The 18,804-nt window shown below is 35.6% G+C and overlaps 4 protein-coding genes and 2 long non-coding RNA genes across 6 annotated transcripts in view; 5 read left to right on the top strand and 1 right to left on the bottom strand.

The window, feature by feature from the left end:
- LOC149690525 (putative glutamate receptor) overlaps window positions 1-890 on the top strand; it is a 3,844-nt gene extending 2,954 nt beyond the window's left edge. The window contains exons 6-8 of the mRNA XM_089870816.1: window positions 1-157; window positions 348-595; window positions 654-890. The exon at window positions 1-157 is cut by the window's left edge and continues 73 nt beyond it. Coding sequence (XP_089726942.1) covers window positions 1-157; window positions 348-595; window positions 654-885 — 637 coding nt within the window. The 3' untranslated portion in view covers window positions 886-890. The remainder of the gene's footprint in view (window positions 158-347; window positions 596-653) is intronic.
- The window catches only part of LOC149690502 (uncharacterized), a 285,407-nt gene that overhangs the window by 48,050 nt on the left and 218,553 nt on the right, over window positions 1-18,804 (bottom strand). The window lies entirely within an intron of this gene.
- LOC149690524 (putative glutamate receptor) lies at window positions 1,739-4,028 on the top strand. The gene is made up of 8 exons (XM_089870817.1): window positions 1,739-1,862; window positions 1,953-2,056; window positions 2,303-2,393; window positions 2,554-2,715; window positions 2,778-2,913; window positions 2,979-3,208; window positions 3,309-3,556; window positions 3,620-4,028. The coding sequence occupies exons 1-8, from the start codon at window positions 1,800-1,802 to the stop codon at window positions 3,828-3,830; spliced, it is 1,245 nt and encodes a 414-aa protein (XP_089726943.1). The 5' UTR covers window positions 1,739-1,799; the 3' UTR covers window positions 3,831-4,028.
- LOC149690523 (uncharacterized) lies at window positions 12,480-12,945 on the top strand. Its single transcript, XR_016383887.1, has 3 exons — window positions 12,480-12,569; window positions 12,677-12,771; window positions 12,832-12,945. It is a non-coding gene; the product is annotated as an uncharacterized LOC149690523 (long non-coding RNA).
- LOC149690522 (glutamate receptor ionotropic, delta-2-like) lies at window positions 14,055-16,507 on the top strand. The gene is made up of 8 exons (XM_089870066.1): window positions 14,055-14,391; window positions 14,481-14,593; window positions 14,780-14,870; window positions 14,940-15,098; window positions 15,161-15,284; window positions 15,344-15,573; window positions 15,945-16,192; window positions 16,258-16,507. The coding sequence occupies exons 1-8, from the start codon at window positions 14,332-14,334 to the stop codon at window positions 16,505-16,507; spliced, it is 1,275 nt and encodes a 424-aa protein (XP_089726192.1). The 5' UTR covers window positions 14,055-14,331.
- Window positions 17,156-18,733, top strand: LOC149690521 (glutamate receptor ionotropic, delta-1-like). The gene is made up of 7 exons (XM_089870068.1): window positions 17,156-17,287; window positions 17,356-17,446; window positions 17,506-17,664; window positions 17,738-17,858; window positions 17,916-18,145; window positions 18,206-18,453; window positions 18,521-18,733. Exons 1-7 carry the CDS (start codon window positions 17,178-17,180, stop codon window positions 18,729-18,731), a joined length of 1,170 nt encoding a protein of 389 aa, XP_089726194.1. The 5' UTR covers window positions 17,156-17,177; the 3' UTR covers window positions 18,732-18,733.

Genomic DNA, 18,804 nt, shown 5'->3' with positions numbered 1-18,804 from the left:
ATGTATTTACTACGGTGACGCCCTTACGGCATCAACAGGTATATCGAATAACAACGAAATAGATACACTAGAAGAATTGGCTAAAGTTTTGAAATCTGGAAGGATGAAATTTTTTATACCACAACATAATTCTCTGATTAATTACATTGAAACTATGGTAAGTAGTTAACAGGCCAATGCGTACAACGTAACAAAATAGAGCTATCTCAGTTGTGACGTCATTGCCTAATTGAAACGTCACGGGTTTAGCTTTGCCAGTGGGCGGCCATCCATGTTTGGTACCATGAGTGACGTCACACTAAGGCCTCTGAGATTGGTCTATTAGATAACGGTGGTTTTATTTTCAGCCTGATGAACCATATGGGAAACTGTTCCGTAGTGTCAGCGTAATTAGACCCAGTCGAGACACGGATTTGATAAATATTGAGAAAAGAAAAATTGTAATGGCGGATTCTTTGTTGAGAACCATTTTGACATTGCATAATAAGGGGTTTACCGAATCCAGAATCGGATTTGTTCACGAACCACTTAGTAGTTTGAGTACCTCGATTGGATTCAGGAAGAATTTTGAATGCAAATATGAACTGGATTCAGTGTAAGGCGATAATTGTTAAAAATTAGTTTATTTGTTATTTCTTTTTTTGGGTTCAAAGGATCTTAACCTTGAGGGAAAGTGGCTGTTTCCAATGGTGGATCCAGGAATTACTTTGGCCCGTTATTCGGCAACGTATGGTTGATTTTAAAAATAATTCGGCGTTGTATATTGGACTTGACGATTTAATTAGTACATTTGTGTTGCTTGTCACGGGATACTTCGTGGCATTGTGCGTGTTTCTATTAGAACGTAGACATTTTAAATCGAGAAAACTCGATGGATTTGAGTAACTAAGTTTGGAAATCTTATGAATTAATTGTGTGGCACGAAATATTGAACTTCTTATACTGTCCCAAAGTAAAGAGACTATTTGCAGTTGACCTTGATTGAGAACCCAGTGCCATAGTGTCATTTATCTGCGAGGCAGGTCTTCCAGCAATTAATAAGACTAGTAAATATTTTAAGATAACTTCGTTCATTCAACGTCGAACCTGCTAACAAGGGTCCAAGTAAAATTTATTTATGAAACGAATGGAAATGTGAATGGATTAAAACGCACAATAAGAAGAAATATGAAATATATTGGACACGTGACACGTCATTGAGCAAGAAGGTCGCCCAATTAAATCAATATCTATAAAACTCTGCTGTTATTGATTTACTCGTTCTGATAATAAACAATTCGAGGCTGTTTTTCTACCTCTCTTTCTCTTAGACAATTTTAGTTAGATCACAATTCCGGTACGCCCAGGTTTTTCTGAGATAATATACGTGTCGTTCTTGGAATATTGGTTAAAGTTGCCAACCAAAAATCACGTTTTCTCTAACGCAAGTTATACTTGGTCGTGTTTATAGCCCCTCCTCTCTACACGCAAATATTTTGCCTTATTGTCTTTCCTTTGAGCGAATAAACGGGGTTGTTTGGTTGGTTTAACGTTCTAGTGTCACAAAGGACCGTAACATGAATAAAATACGTGTTATGATATTGTTAATAGTAGTGTAGAAATTGTTTTTCAGAACTTGGTAAACTCTTACACTCGTGTTCATATATCAATTATCCTTATCGAGGTTAATATTATTCTTGGGAAATACTGAGCTGTTTTTGGTGCAGCAAGCCTGAAATCTTACGGGTTTTTTTCAGCGAAGTTTTTTCAACGTAAAAATTAGCCCATTTTTGATGTAGAAGAGAATTTTTAGCGTTATCATGTTACCCGATCTCAAACGCTGTTTCATCAACGGTCAAACGTTGAAAGTCGCTATTATGAAGGTAGAAAATATAAATTTGTAAAATAAATTAAGGTTTAATAATCCATTTTGTCTGTTGTTTTTTATTGATTATTATTATTATAATTGAAAGAGCGTCCTTCTTGAAGTGTTTACCTCAACAAATTCAAGCCAGATCAAATTACAAGGATTAGAATGGAAACTTCTCAACAGTCTCGCGTCAAAGTTAAATTTTACGTTAGTTCTTGAATTCATTTTGAGTTGAAAGTGAAAAATGGCATGTTTTGTAGACAAATTCGGAGATTACGAACAGAGAAACCAACATACAGGGGCGAGATCGCCATTGGGGTATTCTCCCTCGCGCCAAGAATCGACGGTGCTTCTTGGCGAAAGGGATAATACCCCAATGACGGTCTCGCGCCTGTGTATTGGTTTCTCTGTTTGTAATAAAAGAATTTGTCTATTATGATTTTATTTTTCAAGATATGAACTGAGTCAAATTCTTGAAAAGCGTCCGGGAAGCATGCTACCTAATAAAACTTGGACAGGTGCCGTTGGATACTTACAGAACGAAGTAATTCACCTTACATTTGAACGTATGCCTAGCCCTAGCCCTAAACAATTTTTTATTTGAGCTTTTGTAAGACGTAAGGATAATTGCAATGGCAAATTTTCATCTGATCAGCATTAGTTGACTCATGGGCTGAGACATGTAAATAAGTATTTATTTTTAGAAGGCCGATTTTGCTCTGGCAGCGCTTGGAGATACTCGTGCCAGAAGAGCAGTGATTGATTTCAGTATACCGTACATAATCGACTCCATTAATTTTTTCGTTGGTGTCAAGCCTACCGCGAGATCTCATTCAATATTCTTTCTAAGTCCCTTTGAAATTGAAGTAAGAAAGATTTAGTTATTCAGTTATAAATTTGTGACCTTTTAATCATCTTGTTATTGCAGGTTTGGCTGGTATTCCTAATAATATTTTTAATCATGTTACGATTGGTAATTAGTATATCTAAAAATAGACTTTCCGGTAGGCCTAGTAATTCTAGCCAATCGCTCATTGTTCTGTTGGGAATAGCGCTGGGAAAAAGTAATTAAAAATGGAGTAATGCTTTAAACGCGTATTTCAATGAAGTTCACATCTACTTGTTTAAGGCGTTAATATTCCCCGTACTCCTGCGCGTTTGACCGTGTTGATGGTTTCATGGATTATCACTTGCACCATATTTGCAATTCATTATGGGGATGCTTTAACCGCATCTACCGGTATTAATAGCAATAACGACATAAAAACGCTGGATCAGTTAGCCAAAATACTGAAATCGGGGTCAATGAAGTTTTTAATACCCGAACATACTTCTGCTGTTAATTACATCAAAAATATGGTAAGAGGACTCTGTGGTACACTTCTCTCATAGAACACACTCCTTAATTTATAGTGGACTTATCAGACGCACCCTGTATAATTCTCGCGATGTCTTTTAGCCAGCTTTCCCACACGGAGATACGTTTCGTCAAAACGGATACTTGGGGAAAATGAAACCGGAAAATTGGTTTGATTTACCACAACGAAAAATAACCACAGTCTACCCTCGTCTTCGAATGGTCATTAAACTTTACAAGATGGGATTTCCCGAAACTGTGATACGAGCTGTGGACGAACCTCTTACTCTTAGAAGTACCGCCATTGGTTTCAGGAAAAATTTCTCTTGTAAAACTTCTTTCAACTGGGCGTAAGTGAGCCTGTTCAAGAGATTTGTAGGTCCTCCTTATCTTCTGGCCTTGTTTCTATCTAGGATTGGTTCATTACGTCAGAGTGGTTGTATTCAAAGGTGGAGACAAGAGTTGTTATGGCCTATCGTCAGGCTTAGAACGGAGGCCTTAAAAAAAGAAAATGCTCTCTATATAAACATTGGGGATCTGATTACCACTTGCGGGTTGCTTGTTGTTGGTTACTTCGTTTCATTATGCGCTGTAATTTTCGAGTTCGCGATAACTTGTTGGTAAAACCATGAAAAACTAAACCCTCTTTAAGAATTACTTGTTCTTCACCACAACGTTTTTCAGACAATTTCGGGAACCAATTATATGTCTTAACTTTACAAGTTTAAAACTTACAAGTCCATCACGCGATGGACTATTTTGTTATAGATTTTTGTTGATGTATGAGCGGTATAGGAAGAAATAAAATGTATATACGTTGTTTATCTTGGTGAAAGTAAGTGTTTTAGCGCGGCGCACGCAGGCAGTTTCAACGCCCGTCATGCTAAAAGTCATTAGAAATATCATGAATAAAATAGTAGCAAGTACAATAATGAAAAACAATATTATTTTCGTGTCACAAAGTACGTTTTGCGGGGAAATGAAATTTCATTGATCGAGCGACGCTAGACCAATCTCGTATAGTGGGGGAAAACTCGTACATGTGGGGGAGTTTTTAATTAAGCTTTTTTTCGCCTTATTTTCTTGGGTTTGGTTTTATTAGTCTTTTTGGAGAAAACGTTTCGCTCTGAGGACCATTTGTAGTTCATGTCCCTTTTCAAGCCCATCTACGATGTATTTGAACCTCAAGAATAGTCCGTGTTCAGGTCAAGTGTTGAACGTCTTATTTATGGAAGTAAGTGAAGCGAAGAAAAAATCATAATGCTTAATTAACGCAGTATATACTTGTTAACAATATTATTAATTGACGCGATGTTTTAGGAATGGTATCTTAAAGTTGTAAGGTCAAATATAAGCGGTGAAGTGAACCTGGAAGGATTTGAATGGGAAATACTTAAAAGCTTAGTTCAGGTTTTAAATTTTACGTAAGAAATAACTCGTGTTTATAATAAGTGGTTTCTCTTATGGCTTTTTTGATTAAAAATATATATTTAAAGGTACAAACTACACGAGGTCCCGCACCAAAATTACGGTGCTTTACAGCCCAATAACACGTGGAATGGGGCAATTGGGAAACTCGCTAGTAATGTGAGTACCAAGAACTTGTACAATCTCTTGTTGGTTCCTAACACAAGTTATTGGTGAAAGAGCGTGGATTTTGGTCTTTGCGGACTAACGGATACTTTAGTTCGAAGGACAGCTATTGATTTTACCGAACCATACATTTTTGAAGCGTTTCAATTCTTTATGGGTGTCGAAGAAGTTTTTAGGACTTATTTGTTATTTGTAGTGCCATTTGAGAAATACGTAAGTTATTACAACATTTTATTCCGCCATTTTGAATTTAAATTTAAGATTTTTTCTCAATACTTCCATGAAGGTTTGGTTATCTTTTTTCGGGGTTTGCGCCCTAGTTTCCTTACTGCTTTACTTATTTTCTAATCGGTCCTCGGCTATGTTCTGGCACGTTTTTAGAATTGTCTTACATCAAGGTAGGATTGAAATTTTCTCGTTGGACACCATAATTCTAATTATAAATCGACGTCAAAACATTAATATCTTATAAAATTTCTGGTGTCGATACCGGTGTGTCGTTAATACAAATTTCAATCATTAATTTCAGGCGACAATGAAACGAAAATGGATTTTAAATCCAGTTGTATTTTGGCATCTTGGATATTAACTTGCGCCTTTCTTTCAATTGTATACGGAGATTTTCTTACAGCTTCTACTGGCATTTTTATTAGAAAACCTATCGAAACAATCAGGGAAGTAGCGGATATTTTGAAATTAGGGAAAATGAAATTTCTCATTCCCAAAGAGTACTCTATATTCAACATCGTAGAAGGGATGGTAATTAAAGTCTTTGAATTAAGTTAATATTAATATTTTGAGATACATAATTTTGGTAGCCATCTTTACCCTACGGAGATATCTTTCGTCAATCGCGATTGGTCAGGCGATTTAAGTATACGGACTTGAAGGAAATACACGCACGTCGATTGACTATCATGGCGGCTCGATTACGTGCGGAGTTGGTATTATTTCAATTTGGATATCCTGAAACTAAGATTAGAGCCGTTGACGAGCCGTTTTCGAATTTGCACACAGCCATCGGAATGCGTAGGAATTTCAGTTGTAAAGCTCAGTTCAATTGGGTGTAAGTTTAAGGTTTGAATTTGGGTCAAATTTAGGCCTACAAGTAAAGTATGGATTTGTAGAATCTTACAGTTGCGTGAAAGTGGTTGTCTTGAGAAATTAATTGAAACTTTACGCTGGCCAATAACTCTTTTGAACATGAAGAATTTGGTTACTGAGTCTGAAACGGCTCTTTACATTGGAATTCATGATTTAAGTTGTACTTTTTACGTGTTGATCATCGGGTTCATTATGTCATTGTGCGTTTTAACAGTAGTTCGGTTTCGACTTTTTCTTAAAAACGCGATTGCGCGATACGCGACTTCAACTTTGACACTAATGTCAATAAACTGAAGTTCACCTTGAATTGCACAAGGTTTAGTCATGGTTTAGTTGTACTCTTCATACCAATATTGGTAAATGGACAATTGTTGTGGCCCAGTCATGGTTTAGTTGAACTCTTCATACCAACATTGGTGGACAATTGTTGTGGCCTATCACTGAGCTAAAGGGCTTAGAACTTAAGGGGGAAAACATGCTCATACAGAACTGTTGAATATCTCTTGCAATAAGCATTCTTATTGGATAGTCATTCCAAATAAACAATAACAATTCCAATTTTGGTTAAAATTCAAAACCGTTCTTCAATTCAACTTTCTTCGAACTAATTTTGTACACGTGTCTTAATACTACAAGTTTAAAAATCTAGAAATGATGAACTATTTTGATATCGATTCAGTAGACTCTATAGGCACAAGTAAAATGCAATTATGTCATTTATCTTTATAAAAGAAAAGGTATTTCAGCGCAATGCACGCGGATTCAACTGTTGTCACGTATACAAATACATTAAAATATAATGTAATATATTATTATATTTTTATGATAAATATCATTACGTAACAAAGGGGCTAACCATTTTCCGCAAAGCAGTGTCCACTCTATTTAATAAGGATTACGCAATTGTTGAGCGGCGAAGTTTATACTGGTTAGCACCTTGGACGCGAAAACGAAAGACACTTTTTTTGATTACACAACACTTTGGCTTTGAAAAAATATGTAATTGAGTTCTTATTGATCGACATAAATTACCATTTTTAAGTAACGCTAGAACTTTCGCAACGTCAATATTAGTTATGTATTAGTTTCATATCTTCTGACCCATTTCGTTTAGCTTTATTCGTTTTTTGATAAAAAAGAAACGTTTCAGTCAGCGTCAGTCAACGTTTTGTATAGTAGATTGATTGATATCGTTTCATGCCCATCTATAATGTCTTTGACCTTGAAGAATAGTCCGTGTTTCGGTCAAATGTTGAATGTCGTATTTATGGAAGTAAGCGAAGAAATATTCCTGATAACTATTGTATTCTTGCCATAAAACTTGCAATGAGAACTAATACACGTGGGCAATTTATGACGCGATGTTTCAGGAAGGGTATCTCAAAGTTGAAAGCAGGTCTAATATAACTGGTGAAGCATTGAAACTGAAGGGAATTGAATGGGAAATACTTAATAGCCTAGTTCAGGTTTTAAATTTTACGTAAGAAATAACTGAGGTTTATAAAAGGAGACCCGTTTCATTCTTATGACGCTTTTTGATTAAAAATATATTTTAAGTTACAAACTACACGAGGTCCCCTATCAAAATTACGGTGCTTTGCAGCCCAATAACACGTGGAATGGGGCTATTGGTCAGCTCGTTAGTAATGTTAGTATCGAGAACTTACACAAGTTCTAGTTTCTAACTTGAGTCTTGTGTTCTGGAAGAGGTCGGATTTAGCTCTGTGTGGATTGACAAATACATATGATCGAAGAACAGCTATCGATTTCACCGAACCATACATTTTTGACACTTCACTTTTTCTTGGGAATTGAAAAAGTTGTTAGACCATATATATTATTTGTAGAGCCATTTGAGAAATATGTGAGTTGAAAATAACTAAATTTTTGTTGTTCAGTTTATCGTTTAGGTATATGGTTTTTCTTAATGTCTAATAGGTCTGGATAGGCTTTTTCGGCGCCTGCGTTCTAGTTTCTATTATTCTCTACCTGTTTTCTAATAGGCTCCTCGCTTCAATCTGGCACGTTTTTAGAGTCGCCATAAACCAAGGTAGGAATGAATTTAGCAAATGCTGTTCTTAATTACTATTGGTGTGGCGCCAATTAGTTATATCATTTCATTCGTTAATTTCAGGAGATTTTGTACCGAATATGGATCGAAAATATACCTATATATTTTTATCCTGGATTGTAACTTGCTTTCTTTTTTCAATGTTTTACGGAAACGCTCTTACAGCTTCTACTGGGATTTTTATTAGAAAACCTGTCAAAACGCTCAGAGAAGTAGCGGATATTTTTAAATTAGGAAAAATGAAATTTTTACTTCCGAAAGAATATTCTATAACCAAAACGGTAGAAAGTATGGTAAAGTGTCGCAGACAGTTACGTAATTTAAGTAAAATCATAAGTTTATAAGATATGTTCCATTAAAGTATGACACAATCTATACTTCGTAAAGCTACTGAGAGACTTACAGCTCGAGCTAGTTCGAGAGCGATAGAAGCGAGAATTTTAGTCCTTCATTCGGTGGTTAATTTTGCAGTCCATTTTTGCTTCCTATTTAGTCTGTACTAAGCCTTTGACAGTGCCCTGGTCACCAGGCGTCGCTTTACCCTGAATCTATGACCTACTTCAATCATTTCATGACAAGCTCCAGTTTAGTAGCCAGTGACGAACTTATGGAAGGAACATATCTTATGAACTTATGGTAAAATCAATATATTGAGATACGTTATTTTTGCAGTCACCTTTACCCGACGGAGATATTTTTCGTGAAGCCCGATTACTCAGAAATCTAAAATTTGCGGACATTAAGGATATGTACGAACGAAGGATGACTCTCTTATTGCCTCGTATACGTTCAGAGTTGCAATTATTTAAAATGGGTTATCCAGAAAGTAAGATTAGAGCCGTTGATGAGTCGTTTTCGGTTCAAATTACCGCCATTGGCTTGAGGAAGAATTTCAGTTGTAAATCGCAGTTCAATTGGGTGTAAGTTTAATCGATGCTTCAGTATTTATTTATTTATTTTCTATTTACAAAATGAGGCATACAAGTTGGTACAATGTGTTGTTTGTAGAATACTTCAATTGCGTGAAAGTGGTTTTTTTGAGAAATTGGTTGAAATATTAAAGTGGCCTTTGACCCTTGAGAATTTGAAGAATTTGGATACTGGTACAGCGCTTTATATTGGATTTCGTGATTTAACTTCTACTTTCTACGTATTGATTCTCGGATGCGTCATGGCACTGTGTATTTTTGTTGGACAACTTGCCTTCCGTCTTTGTTTATAAGATTGCACTAAAGTGGATTTCACCAATAACGGTTAAAAAACATTTAAAAGTGTTTACAATCGTACAACTCTTCATGTAATAATGTTCTCACTCGTCCAACTCTTCATGTAATAATGTTTGCACTCGTCGAAATATTCACGTAAAAAGGTTTTCAATGGACTATTTAATTTGACAAATTCTGACGTCTTACGTCAACAACTAACGAGTCGATCACGTTACATGCATTTTATAACCTTATCATTTTGTTGACAGAAATATCACACGAGCTTTTCAATTTTATTTTCAAATTAAAATTAATTAACGCCTACAGGTTCTTACGGAATTTAATTTGAACGAAATTAAAGTGTAAAACTGTAACTGTTTAGGACCCTTCACTGTTTCGTACACGGTTTTTTGTTGTTGTTGTTAGTTTTCTTAATCTCTCTAGTGTCTGGTGAAAATATCCCCGAGGATTTGCGGTTTTTATTTCAAACGAAGTAAGTATTCATCATATTGAAAAACTATTAACGCTTTTAATCTTTATTAATGAACATATTCATTAAATAATCATGAACAAAAGGAGATGATCCAAAGGACATAGCTTTCCAGCCTAGGAATGAGGGTAATGTGTGTCAGGTTTTCTCTAACGAACGTCTCATCTCGAGTGTTCCTAAAACGTGATATCCCAAGGCTAGGCCGAATGTATTTACTGTAGAGTAAATGGTAGTTGAACACCCAAAGTTTTTCTCTACTAACATTTTTTCTCGGCGCAAACTAACATCAGCCGCGGAAAGCTGGGTCTCGCTAAAGAAATTCCACCCCCCTTAAAAAATGTACGAAACTTAAATTTTTCGATGGGAGGTTGGGTCCGCTTGTGATGAGCTTTTCGGCCAATAGAGAGACGTAGATCCGCTCGCGTAGATCTAAGGCGATCGGAGTTTACGTTATGGCGGAGCAAGTTAGGTGTAAATGTATTAATTTAGAAATGGATAAAAGGCTCTCAAAATAAACTCAGAGTATTTCCGCGCCAGAAAAATATAATTCCGTCGGCTTTCTCTAAAAACGTTTGCACACCACACGCCATAAAAAACGCAAACACAGTGCACTTGGATGAACCCTCCATGCTTGAACTTACTCGATAAAAAAATTAACCCCGCCTGTTTTACTTCACTCTCCACCGCTGTGGAGCGCTGCTTCAAAAGCTCGTTTTCGGTCGTGGCCGATATTTTAGAAATTTTATCTCTTCATTCACGCGAGCTCCGTTGGAAACTTTAAAAAGCTTAACGTCAGAACTTTCAGACACAGAGGCTACGGCAAAAAATCTTACATAGGAACTTGGTGTAAGATTATTCTACTTGTGTCATGAATTAATTGTGAGTGGATTATTTTTTTAATCTCCATTGGAACGAAACCAGTTAGTACCACCTCAATTCATTTTATTTACCATATTGATTTTACGTAACCTTGTTTTAGCTGGAGACATTATTTTCATTATTGATCGCCTAATCATAAGTTTATAAGATATGTTCCATAAGAATGACACTTGCTATACTTCGTAATGCTAGAGACTTACAGCTCGAGCTAGTTCGAGAACGACACTCAGTTTTGCAGTCCATCTCCTTATTTAGTCTGTACTAAGCCTTTGACAGTGCATCACCAAGTGTCGATTTACCTCGAATCTACGACCTACGCCACGTCATGACGAGCTCCAGTTTGTAACCAGTGCAAACTTATGGATCATATCTTTTAAACTTATGGTCTAATTAATTCTATTCAAGAGAGCAATTCTCGCAGTGGTTCAGTGAATTATTTCGAGTCGTTTCTATCTACGGGAATGTTGTTATTGTCTCTTATAATAGTTTAAATTAGCTTCTTGTCATGTCCGGGACCTTTAAGACATGTCCGTGTTCCGGTGAAATGCTCCATGTATCAATTATGAAAGTAAGTAACACGAAAAAAAAACAATTAACGAAGGATTTTTTCTTATTCAAGATCGCTTAATTAACTGCTTTTTCGCAGAATTAACTATAGTGTACATTGACATAATATTTCAGGGTGTCTATCTAAAAGTTGAAAGGTCAAACATAAGCGGCGAAGAGGTGAAATTAGAGGGAATTGAATGGGAAATACTTAAGAGTCTAGTTCACGTTTTAAATTTTACGTAAGTATATAACATACTTGTCGTTTATGAAAAAATGATTTCACCATTTTATTTCGGCAATTGTTCAAAATTATTTCAAAGATACCAACTCCACGAGGTTCCCTTTCGAAATTACGGTACTTTACAACGCAACAATACGTGGAATGGTGCAGTGGGACAACTCGCTACCAATGTAAGCTTATCATTCATTTGAGTTACTACCATTCTTTTTAAACTGAAAATAATCCTGGAAGCGCGTGGATTTTTCGTTGTGCGAATTGACGGATACGTATCTTCGAAGGACTGCAATCGACTTTACCGAACACTTTGTATTTGATACCTTTAGCTTCTTCGTGGGAGTTGAAAAAGTTTTCAGACCATATATATTATTTGTAGAGCCATTTGAGAAAAACGTAAGTGAAATATTGACGATTTTTTTTTGGGGATAGAAAGTTGAAAAAGTTTTCTTAATTATTTTCCCAGGTCTGGTTGGTTTTTTTCGCAGTATGCGCTCTTACGTCAGTGTTACTTTACTTATTTTCAAAAGGATCAGTTACAATCACGTCCGTTTTTAGAATCGTTATAAACCAAGGTAGGAAATGAAAGATTATTAGTCCATTAGCCTAAGGTATCTTAATGCTTCGCCCACCAGGGCAGAAAATTATAATATTTGCTTGATGCGAATTGGTTGGGTAAAATGTAACTCGTTGATTTTAGGCTACTATGGACCGAAAATGGATTTCAAATCCAGCTGTATTGTTACATCCTGGATTATAACTTGCTTTTTTCTTTCAATGTTTTACGGAGATGCTCTTACAGCTTCTACTGGGATTTTTATTAGAAAAAACGTCGGAACACTGGGTGAATTAGCGGATATTTTCAAATCAGGAAAAATGAAATTTCTGATACCGAAACAACATTCTATATTTAACATTGTCGAAAGGATGGTAATTAAAGCTTTTGAATTAAGTTAAAATTAATATTTTGAGACGCATTATCTTTGCAGCCACCTTTACCGTACGGAGATATTTTTCGTCAAGCACGATTGGTTAGAAATTTTCGAGTTACCGACCTGAACGATATGTACAAACGTAGACTGACCATCGTATCATCTCGTGTACGTTCAGAGTTGGAACTATTTCAACTTGGATATCCAGAAAAAAAGATTAGAGCCGTTGATGAGCCATTATCGATCATGCTTACAGCCATAGGCTTGAGGAAGAATTTCAGTTGTAAAGCGCAGTTCAATTTGGTGTAAGTTTAAGCGCAAGATAATAATATATAGCTATATATTATTTTCTTATGTTATTTAATTTATTTTTACAAAATTAGGCCTACATGTCGGTATGATGTGTTTGTAGAATATTTCAGTTACGTGAAAGTGGTTTTCTTGGAAAATGGGTTGACACATTAAGGTGGCCTATGGCCCTTGAACACTTGAAGAATTTGGATACTGGTACAGCCCTTTATATTGGATTTCGTGATTTAAGTTCTACCTTCTACGTATTGATTCTAGGATGCGTCATGTCACTGTGTATTTTAACAGTACTGCGTCTGCGCGATGTATTAGTATAATTTATTTATCCACTAGTTTTGTTAACGAAGTCAATTTCCGGAAATTAATCACGCAAGTAGAATACTTTTACGTGCATGTTTTACTTCTTAGTTCATGTAGGAATACATACAGCTACTGAGAATCATTGTGCCCCCATATACATCACACGTGGGTTGTGGGTATACCGGGCTTGAGAACTTATACTAACCGTCACTCCTCATAATTCTGACGTCTTTTTAACTTTGATTTCATTTGTTGGTGTCAAGGCTAGGTCAGGCGCGCGCGATATGCTGAACGTACTGCGAGATAAGTTGTTCGCCGGGTAAAATTCGTCATACGTAAGGATTAGGCTAGCTCCTCCCTCAAAGCCCGCCTAGATACGTTGAGAAAATGACTGGCTACACAATCATTCCTATTTTATGTATGTATTACTGGTGTACACGTAATGGAAAAGCAAAATTATATCGGTTCAGCAGATGTTATCTACATGTTTATCAATAATATCAATCTTCTAATTCTGAAGGTAGTAGGTTTTTGTAAACGTTTGATATCTAAACACACATTTGCTTAATTATGCGTGTAAATTAGAATAATTTAGCGTATCAGGTATATTATTGTAACAAAGTAGGTCTCCATTGCTGGCCATTTTATTCGTTAGTTTTCGTAAACAACGGGTGCTATGAAAAAATAAAAGTAAAATCGTTCTGTGTATCAAGAATAGTAATGACGTAGGAACGCCCCTGAATAATTAAGAAAGCCACAAATATAAATATAAATTAGTAAAGTTTCATATCCATTAGGACGGTAGTGGAAGGACCCAGGGGGGTTTATAACCTATATACATGGATACAGATTCTTAATGTATACAGGGTGTTTCTGATAATTCTGCCATAAATTAAAGGGGATGTTCTTTGTGCGATTTTGAATAGAAAATGTAACTTCTATCACATTTTGCAGTCCGGGCTACTGTTTTCGGGTTACGATTTGAGTGTTTAAAGTATGACCCCTTAATCATTGTCTTTCACTTAAAATGTCATAGAAGTTAGTACATTTTCGACTCAATATGGCCCAACGAATACGCCCCTTAATTTATGAAAGACTTATCAGAAACACACTGTATACAGGATACAGATTATTAAGGTATATACGTTAATAACGTTTGTTTTTACAACTTCTCGACGGAGGAAATATAACTGCGGTTGTATTGATCGGTCACTTTAATGATTTGTTAGTGAGGGAACGCGTTGTCTTGCAACACGAAATGATAAGAAATAAGGCAAAGGAACTTCTTGAATTATTTATCTTGTATATTTGTCTTTTACGGGAATATTAGAAGTTTCTCTCTTTTTATTTCGCGTCGAAATTGTTAGGAGCGTTGACACACATTTCTTAGGTACTTGTACAACGCAATTCGGACTACCTCACTGTCTTCAAGTTTCTAACTTTTATTAATTATTAAACATGTTTAAATTGAAAAATAATTCGTGTTCGGGTGAAATGCTTAAAGTCTCATTTATGGAAGTAAGCTTGATAAAATATTAATTGTTCAACAGTTGTAGATGATTGATTTGACCTCTCGAACTTGGAATTTGAATAACGATTTGTTTCAGAGTTGTTATCTTAATGTTGTAAGGTCAAACACTTACGTAGGTGGTGAAGAAATAAAACTGAATGGTTTAGAATGGGAAATTTTGAAAAGCCTTCAGCGTGTTTTGAATTTTACGTAAGTTAATTAATTACGCGTAATTGTAATTAGGTAATTGCGAGGGGAAGGTTTGCATTTCATTTCCGAAAAGTTCATAATGTTGTAAATAAAATTTACGACATTTAGTAACGTTTCAATCGCAGTCAATAATCATTAATTACTCTTGTTATTAATAAGCTTCGCCTCTTGAAATTTTAATTGTAGTTACGAACTGTACGAGTTGCCAACCTGGCACTATGGAATTTTACTGCCGAACAATACTTGGAATGGCGCAGTTGGACAACTCGCTAGTAACGTAAGTATACCAAATTTGTTTTCAAATTAAAATATAATTTTGATTATGAGGGATATTTTTTTCTGTAAGAGCGTGGATTTTACATTGTCCGGTTTGACCAATACATACGTACGGGCAAAGGTGATTGACTTCACCGTACCATACGTAATTGATACCTATAGTTTTTACGTTGGGGTTGAAGAGGTTGTTAGGACATGGATATTATTTATGGTTCCATTTGAGAGATACGTAAGTATTTATTTACATTTATTTTTGAAAACGAGTTATTTTTTTTCTTAATATTTTTGTAGGTTTGGTTAGCCTTTTTCTTGACCATAGCGGTGGTTTCTGTACTTCTTTACGTATTCTCTACTAATAAATCTAAAAGTTTCTCGTCTTTAACGGCGTCAGTACTCAGAATCGCCATAAAACAAGGTATATAATTAAAGTTAATTAGTGTTTAATTATATTATATTATATTAATTTAATTGCAGGTTTCGACGTACCTAAAATGGGTTTCAAATCTTCGTGCATTTTTGCGTCATGGCTATTGACTTACTTGCTCCTTTCGATAGCGTACAGCGACACTCTTACGGCTTCTACTGGCGTTTTTATAAGAAAGCATGTTGATACCCTCGAGGAATTAGCAAATATTTTGAGATTAGGACACATGAAATTTCTACTTCCGGAACAACATTCCATTGTCAATATTGTTGAAGGAATGGTAAATAAGTTTCCGTATTGTTACTTCAAACCTATCAAAATCGCAAGCAACAAAAGCAACACACCCTCTACATGTTTATTCGGTTGATTTATTCGTGGAAATACGTTGCCGATGACTAAACGTTTTCGGAAAGAACCATTAGTAAATAGCTTTAGAACCAGGCCTAATGTCTTTCCAACGCTTTACACACTTTACATTAAAGCCGGGTGTTCATGAGACACTTTTCAAAATAATAGTTGCATAATCTCGTGAAAGATCTCTATGTTTAATAGCCAAATGTTGCATTTCGACCTCTTCATAGCGGTTTCAAAGTTTCAAAGTGTCTCGTGTATACACTATTGTTGTAATTATTTTACTCTACCATCTCAAAGGCGCCTTTACCATACGGTAACCTTTTTCGACAAACTCGATTAATCAGAGAAATGGTACATTCGGACTACAAGCTAATTTCTGAACGTCAATTGACTTTCGTTATGTCTCGCATACGCGGAGAGCTAATACTATTTGAAAAAGGATATCCAGAATCGAAGATCAAAGTTGTTAATGAACCCTTCGCTATTATGAACACCGCTGTCGCAATGCGTAAAAATTTCAAATGCGAAAACGAATTCAATTGGGTGTAAGTGTAGAAACAAGCCGATGTTTCATTGGTCAGCAAATTCATTATGAATTGTATTGGTATAGGATTTTGAAATTGCGCGAAAGTGGTTGTCTCCCGAAATGGTTTGATGAGCTACGTTTTCCAATTACACTTCAGAATATGAAAGATTTGAATACTGGAACGGCTTTTCTTATTGGACCTCATGATTTGAAATCAACCTTCAATGCATTGTTTCTCGGATGGATAGCGTCTTTGTTCATTGCCACAATAGCGCGCCTGCGTATTTTAATCATGAACCGGATGGCACGACGGGTAGAGGCAGTTACAAGTTAATAAGGCATTACGGTGTCCGTTGTCTAATTGTAAAATGACTCTTGTCTTATTATGTAAATACTCTCATTGAGAAAACTGATTTAAAACATTCCTAATGTTGTTGTAAAACCCTTTGTGTGATAGAAAAATATTTGACGAGCGTTATGTTATGTTGTTTGAAATGGCTCTGTAAGTGTTCTAAACCACTCTCTGCGCTACACGTTCGAAGGAAGTGAATATTGTTGTTATAATTGTTTTGCCCACAAATATACTTTATTCGAAAATACCATGCATTTGTACTCCATATCGATTTGCAATTGCGCAGGCGTATTTATTTATCGGGGTTTACTTTATGGTTCCTGCGATTTAGAACACGAATATTGCATTTAGGGAATTCGTTGAACCACTTTACGTACTAATGTTTGTTGATTGGCGCGTCGATTTTATACCCTGGGAATTCAGTAAGTATTGTTTGAGTGAAAGTGAATCACACCCCGTCGCCTGAATTCACCTCAGTTTCTGTTATTTCTAACTTATACCTTAACTTTGAATTAACTATTAAATAAATCCAAAATGATTAACAAGAATTATTTTTGCAATCTTCAAAAAATCAGAATAGCTATCATGGAGGTATCGAATTATTTGAGTGTTTTCTTGTATTCTTTGCAAGGTTTTATTTCTTAAGTTATTTATGTCACAGAGTCCATACTTACATATTGATAAGTCAAAGGGAAGTACTTGGAAATTGAAAGGAATTGAAGGAAATTTACTTAGTTCCTTGTCCAACGCGATAAATTTTACGTGAGATTACATCAAATTATTAATTTACTTTCAGCTTAAATGTTTAATAATTTTTTAATGTTTTAAAGGTATGATCTGTACCAGGTTAAGATAGGTCATTACGGAATGAAGTTGCGTAACGGATCGTGGACTGGAGCTGTAGGACGTCTACAAAATGACGTAAGCTTGGTTTCAGTAAGTTTAAGAGCATTTTATTAATATGGGAAGTAATTCCAAAGGAGTCGGATATTGCTATCTCCGGAATTACCGATACTTACTTAAGAAGGGAAGTAATTGACTTCAGCGTATCGTACATCCACGATTCGTTGACGTTTTTTGTTGGGGTGGAAGAATCTGTCAGATCTCGATTGCTGTTTTTGAGCCCTTTTCATTTACACGTCAGTAAATATTAATGATTGGTTAATTGGTATCACAAATTTTAATTATTAAAATATCTTAAACATATTCTAGGTATGGTTCACGATAATTCTCTGTTTAGCTACCGTTTTCACTTTTATTTATCTTTTTGCCACTCAAAAAATATCAAAATCCAGTAGCTTGTTACTCGTATTTGGAATTTTCATGGGACAAGGTAACAAAATAATACGTTGAACTGCTGCACTACACTGAAAACCTTTCAATTTAATAGGGGTTAAAGTGCCTAAATTGGGATTATACTGTTCTTTAATGATATTGTCCTGGATTTTGACTTGCAATTTCGTTGCCACTTATTATGGCAACGCTCTGACGGCTTCAGCTAGTGTATTTTTTGAAAAGCATGTACGAACGTTGAATGATTTAGCCGATGTTTTAAAACAAGGGAATATGAAATGTTTAGTCACGAAGCACTCATCTCTGGTACATTTGTTTAATTCGCTGGTGAGTGTCTATTTTTTTAATTAATTTCAAATATTTAGGCCTAAAATATTCTTTTATTAGCCTCCTTTACCTTACGGTGACATTTTTCGTCAAGCCAGCGAAGTTAGACGAGAAAAACCTACGGATTTGTTAGACACTTACCAACGTCGATTGACTTTTCCGACAAGCAAGATACGCGGTGAACTTTCACTCTTAAGAAAAGGTTACCTGGAAAGAAAAATTCGATCTGTATCTGAACCTTTGATGTCCTTAAACACAGCCATTGGGTTTCAAAAAAATTTCAGTTGCCAACATTCCTTTAATTGGGCGTAAGTTTTAATTACTAATTTATGCCCTCGATGGAATTAAGCGTTGAAACTTTGTTTACGTGTTCAGAATCACGGCGTTACGTGAGAGTGGTTTATTGCAAAACTGGTACGATGACATGATGTGGCTCGTGTACTTGCAACGATTGAAGAGTTTAAAAATGCCAAATGCGCTTTATATTAAATTCGACGATTTGAACAGTACTTTCACTTTAATTATTGCGGGATATTTAATTTCGTTGTTCTTTTGCTTTTTGGAGGTTTACCATGCTGAACATTAAACAAAATGAATTAGTTAATTGAATGATAATATCGAGTGTACACGAGGCAGAGTTTTATGCTGCTCCCAAGAGA

This window comes from Phalangium opilio, unplaced genomic scaffold, assembly GCF_054372755.1.
Source record: "Phalangium opilio isolate 3A_F unplaced genomic scaffold, DU_Popi_V2 ptg000031l_1, whole genome shotgun sequence".
NCBI lineage: Eukaryota > Metazoa > Arthropoda > Arachnida > Opiliones > Phalangiidae > Phalangium > Phalangium opilio.
Note: the sequence above shows the minus strand (reverse complement) of the source record. Positions and strands in the feature narration are given on the sequence as shown.

Bases quoted from the DNA above. Each gene is read 5' to 3' on its own strand.
- LOC149690524 (XM_089870817.1), top strand. From the start codon at position 1,800: ATGTTACCCGATCTCAAACGCTGTTTCATCAACGGTCAAACGTTGAAA. The intron at 1,863-1,952 runs GTAGAAAATATA...TATAATTGAAAG, and splicing joins TGAAAGTCGCTATTATGAAG to AGCGTCCTTCTTGAAGTGTT. The intron at 3,557-3,619 runs GTAAGTGAGCCT...GTTTCTATCTAG, and splicing joins AAAACTTCTTTCAACTGGGC to GATTGGTTCATTACGTCAGA.
- LOC149690522 (XM_089870066.1), top strand. From the start codon at position 14,332: ATGTTTAAATTGAAAAATAATTCGTGTTCGGGTGAAATGCTTAAAGTC. The intron at 14,392-14,480 runs GTAAGCTTGATA...GATTTGTTTCAG, and splicing joins TTAAAGTCTCATTTATGGAA to AGTTGTTATCTTAATGTTGT. The intron at 14,871-14,939 runs GTAAGTATACCA...TTTTTCTGTAAG, and splicing joins TTGGACAACTCGCTAGTAAC to AGCGTGGATTTTACATTGTC.
- LOC149690521 (XM_089870068.1), top strand. From the start codon at position 17,178: ATGTCACAGAGTCCATACTTACATATTGATAAGTCAAAGGGAAGTACT. The intron at 17,447-17,505 runs GTAAGCTTGGTT...GTAATTCCAAAG, and splicing joins TAGGACGTCTACAAAATGAC to GAGTCGGATATTGCTATCTC. The intron at 17,665-17,737 runs GTCAGTAAATAT...AACATATTCTAG, and splicing joins TGAGCCCTTTTCATTTACAC to GTATGGTTCACGATAATTCT.